A 5,000-nucleotide genomic window follows, 5' to 3' on the forward strand; every position below is an offset into this window, starting at 1 on the left:
CGAGCCGGGCTGTGTTGCACAAGCGGGAGCGCGGGCGTACTTTGCCCACCACTCTCCTTTATTACGTACTCAGTACACTCACAAGCCGTGGCGACTACGGCATCACTACAACGCCTCAGGCGGCGCGCACTCCTTATATCCCTGGCAGACCCGATGCTCACGACGACCACTCCCCCCATCATCATGCCCTGCCCCGCAGGCCCGCAGGCTATACCACACTCCTCCCTCTTAAAACTATGATTATTAAATGATCACCATCATAATAAGCATAAGCAGCACGAAGTACTACGGTATAACAGCAGACAAGGTACAAAAAGAAAACAGCAAAGTATAAAAGCACATCACATCATATAACGTGTGGATGCGAGCGAGTGAAGCAGCAACGGCCAGGTTCCGAAGACTGAGTTGCACAAAGCATCTACCAAACTCTGACCGCGTTACCGATATGAAGCAGCAAGGCGAGAAGCACAGCAGCACTACGCAGCAAAAACGCCCCCAGGTGGCTCATGCTTACATGGCCTTTGGCGAGGACGTGGCGACCTCCCGAGCAAACCTCCCCCGGCACCATCAAACGCCTCCGGCCCACAAGGCGGCACATTTCCTCCAGGCAGACCTGAAGCAGATAAACATTCCGAGGCCGGGAGCCCGCTGTCTGGGAGCCGTGGCGCCAGCGCCAGACCCGATTGACCTTGGGTGGGGGCGCTGAACAGCGCCGCTGGCTGGATGCAACCAATGCTCCACAACAACCCACGCACCACAATCAGTTGAGATGCCAACGCATGTCCAAACGGCCTTGAGCGAAAACAGAGAGCTGCGCCCCAGGCGCCAGGCCCGTCTGACCTTGCCGAAACCAGAGGTAGGGGTAACGCTAAACAGCGCATCAGCCCTGGCTCCGAGTCGATCTCCGAGACCCACACGGCAGTTAGACGGTAGCAACTCCATTCAAACCACACTTTAACCACAGGTTCGTCATAAATCAATAAGAACATCATTTGTACAATTGCAAACTCATTTCTCCGTACAGCGCGTTCTTTCGACAAAATCCCTGCACATGACAAAGCAACTACCCGTGGCCTGGGGCAACTGGAGGCTAATAAAACCTCTTTAGTTGCCACCACCGCTCCCAAAGCCTCCACATCACATTGACCATACTGCAAAACCCATCGATTGATCTCCGCCAAACCCACTCTCACACAGGAACTGTTGGCATTTATTTCAACAACGTTAAACCGCATCACTAGAGCAATGAAAAACAAATATGCAATGAACAGCAACCCACAACCCACATCACGAGTCCGCCTCTTGGTTGTTGACTCGATGTGGTGACCCGTGACTTCCTTGAACGCGACGGGCTCGCCGCAACTCGGCGTCGAAGCTGCCCGAACAACACAGGCGTGCATTGCCTCATGAACGCCGCCGAAGCGCGAGAACTCATCGCGAGAGCTGGCACGGCTCCCCCTGCTCCCGAACCGCACATCACCGTTGCAGAGAGCAACGAACGGCCGCTCCCGTTGCATCGATGCGGCTCCCGCTGCCAGAACCTCGCCCTCGGGTCTCGACGAAAGCATCGAAGAGAGCACCGGCACACCTGGAGGTACGAACTGGAGATCCAGCCCGAGGTGCGCCAGCCAGTCCCGACCCAAAAGGACGGGCCCCTCCCCTCGCACCACAAACACCGTGAGTAGGGCGCTTCGACCCCGGTAGAGCACCGAGACGTCGGGCGCCGCAAGCGGCGCAATCGCTTCGCCGGTGTACGCGCGCGATGCGAGGGCAGCACGAGTGGACTCAACTCGACACCCGATCAGTGTCCCGCTCACTCCGACCTCCCCTGGCATCGGCCCTGTCACTATCGGACCAACTGAAACCAGGCTCAACATGGGCAGCATCAGTGCCCCGGTCACCTCAACCTCCCCTGCCACTGATCTTGTCACCTCCGGATCAATTGGAAGCAGGTCTAACACCGGCAGCATCTCCCGCTCCGGGTCGCTGGAATCTCCGTGCCCAGGCTGCAAAACTCGACCCGGGGCGTTACCGTGCACGCCATGCACCGAACACCATGCCGGCAGTAGGTCTTGACCCGGGACGGAAGGACCGCTTCGCACACCGCCATCTATGACTGTAATGATGGGCGATGACTCTCGGCACACACACCGTAGACGTCCTCGAGTGCTCAGACCGCCGTCCGAGTGATTGCATTGCAACGCTCGCCCACGACCCGCGCCGCAGACCGTGCGCGCGGCCGTGCGTGCCTGGCACATCGCGCTGACCTCCGGATCATCTGCTGCGCACCGACCATCGAGACCCCGGACATTCCTCAGAGCCTGCGCGACGTCTAACGCCGCGCCCGTGCCGAAGTGCGTGTCCTCGTTCTTTAGCCGTGGCCTTGCAGAAATCATTCCCCCGATTTGTCGTGCCTCAATAAAACGAACACTGAGCGCGGCCGTTGCCCACTCAACGTGGCCGAAGTCGACTCCGACGAAGCCGGGCACGCGTCCGCGCGCCGTGCTCCGACTTCCTGTCATGCCTGAGCTGGCCGCGCTGGCGAGCCTCCTGGCTCCGGAGCCTGTGCGCGCGGCGAGCGAACCTGCGACACGCTCTTCGCGATGCGTACTCCTCCGGAACCTTGAACCGCGCGAGGTGCGCTGAGTTACTCGCTGCCACTCCGAACCCAGCCACCACCCTGCACACGCCGATCCGAAGATCCTTGTCAGCTAACTGTAGTGTCGTGGTAGCGATGCTTCGCAGGCAGACACGAGCGGGGGAACAGTCGAGCCGGGCTGTGTTGCACAAGCGGGAGCGCGGGCGTACTTTGCCCACCACTCTCCTTTATTACGTACTCAGTACACTCACAAGCCGTGGCGACTACGGCATCACTACAACGCCTCAGGCGGCGTGCACTCCTTATATCCCTGGCAGACCCGATGCTCACGACGACCACTCCCCCCATCATCATGCCCTGCCCCGCAGGCCCGCAGGCTATACCACAACCTCCACCTCTCGAGGCTCGCCTCAGCCTGCTCCCTACTCTCCCGACTGATCATGATGTCATCCGCGAACATCATAGTCCATGGGGACTCCAGTCTAATCTCGTCCGTCAACCTGTCCATCACCATTGCAAACAGGAAAGGGCTCAGAGTTGATCCTTGATGCAATCCCATATATATATATATATATATATATATATATATATATATATATATATATATATATATATATATATATATATATATATATATATATATATATATATATATATATATATATATACATACATATCCATCCATCCATCAGGACCATACACTATGCAGGTATTGGCGCTACCTGAGCAGACTCCTTGGTTATTGGACACAATCTTGGATGGGTCACCACTCCGACACAGTATACCAGTATAACTCATGTTACCGACCTCAGAAGGATGACAGACAGAGTCAACCCCACCTGGTATTAATTCTACAGCCGAGTGGGGTTTGAACTCAGGATCATAGGATCCTCAGCCCACCACCCTAACCATCAAGCATATACAGCATCTGTATATGTATGTATATGTATGTATACGTATATGTATATGTATATGTATATATATGTATATGTATATGTATGTATATATATATATATATATATGTATATGTATATGTATATGTATATATATGTATATGTATATATATATATATATATATATATATATATATATATATATATATATATATATATATATATATATATATATATATATATATATATATATATATATATATATATATATATATATATATATCTGGTCTGATAAATGCATCCACACATCCAGGTCCTCAGACTGTTATTTTCTTCAATGCATGTTCAGATTAGCCCCATCCCCGTGTCTAATGGAATTTTAAATGTGATGCATTGAGAAGGGTAAAGAATAGATCCCCTCTCTTCTGGGAAGCTTTTTTTTTTGGCAGACATGTTTACACACATTTCTTTCACCAGCGCTGGCACCCTCCTTATTTTTTCTCAGCAACGTTCATGCACATATTTCTTTCGCGAGTGTCGTCGCCTGCCTTTTTTCGAGCGCACGGGTTGTCATGGTAACGGTGCGCAAGTGGGCGGGGTGAGCTTGGGGGGACTTTGCACCCGCTGAGACGTGCCGCAGATATAAAAAATAATTGGAGGTCCGTTCTGAGAGAGGAAGTGCGCAAAGAAGAGAAGTAAGCGAGAGAGGAAGCGTGTGAGAAGAGAAGTAAGCCAGAGAGGAAGCGTGTGAGAAGAGAAGTTAGCCAGAGAGGAAGCACACGAGAAGCGAGCAAGGAGCAGGTGTAAGCGCGTGAGGGAAGAAGCGAGTGTGGAGGCGCACAAGAGAGAAAGAAAGTGAAAGTTGAAGCACTTGAGGGAAGGAGTGAAACAGAGAGGAAGCATGCAAGTAAGGAAGCATACGAGCCCGCAAGTGAGCAAGTGAGTGTGGTGTGCGTGTGGGTGTCTGACCAGCGCCAACAACAAGACAATTCGTCCTTCCCAGTGCTTGAGCAAGCGAGCGTGTGGTGCGCATGTGGGTGTGAGCAGCGCCGATAACAAGTGAGGCACGGGTCGGTCATGAGTGAGGAGCATGTCAGTCTCCAACGGACCGTGTGGGTCACTGGATGTCACCAGTCCCGTGAAGTGTGAGGAGCTGCTCATGTCGCAGCACCCGGGTCTAAACCCGCGACAGATGATCTCGGTGTCCCCCAGATGTCGACTGGTGTTCAAGGCTGTTGGCGAGTGGGTTCACGGCAAGGCTGGGTGCTGGCAATGGACACACCACATGAACACACACATTTCAGGACGTTTTCACTTCACGGACGACTACTCTCTGGTGAGTGAGATGACTCTTCCACCCCCCCCCCCCCCCGAATGATCTGCTGGGTACCCTTGTCTATGCTTAGTTGTAAGTAAGTCAACCCCAGATAAGCATATGCTGTCTCTTTCCTGTCATTTTGATTGATTTTGCCTGAGTAATTATTCATTTCGATTGCTTTGGAATTTAT

At 52.7% G+C, this 5,000-nt stretch overlaps 1 protein-coding gene across 1 annotated transcript in view; it reads left to right on the forward strand.

The window, feature by feature from the left end:
• Positions 1-4,106: 4,106 nt before the first annotated feature.
• Positions 4,107-5,000, forward strand: part of LOC147020152 (uncharacterized) — a 140,775-nt gene continuing 139,881 nt past the window's right edge. Inside the window, exon 1 of the mRNA XM_085895198.1 lies at positions 4,107-4,828. Within this exon, the coding sequence (XP_085751324.1) occupies positions 4,583-4,828 (246 nt within the window). The 5' untranslated portion in view covers positions 4,107-4,582. The remainder of the gene's footprint in view (positions 4,829-5,000) is intronic.

The sequence above is a fragment of the Eptatretus burgeri genome, chromosome 9 (assembly GCF_056783735.1).
Source record: "Eptatretus burgeri isolate ZD-2024b chromosome 9, Ebu_testis_v1, whole genome shotgun sequence".
Lineage (NCBI taxonomy): Eukaryota > Metazoa > Chordata > Myxini > Myxiniformes > Myxinidae > Eptatretus > Eptatretus burgeri.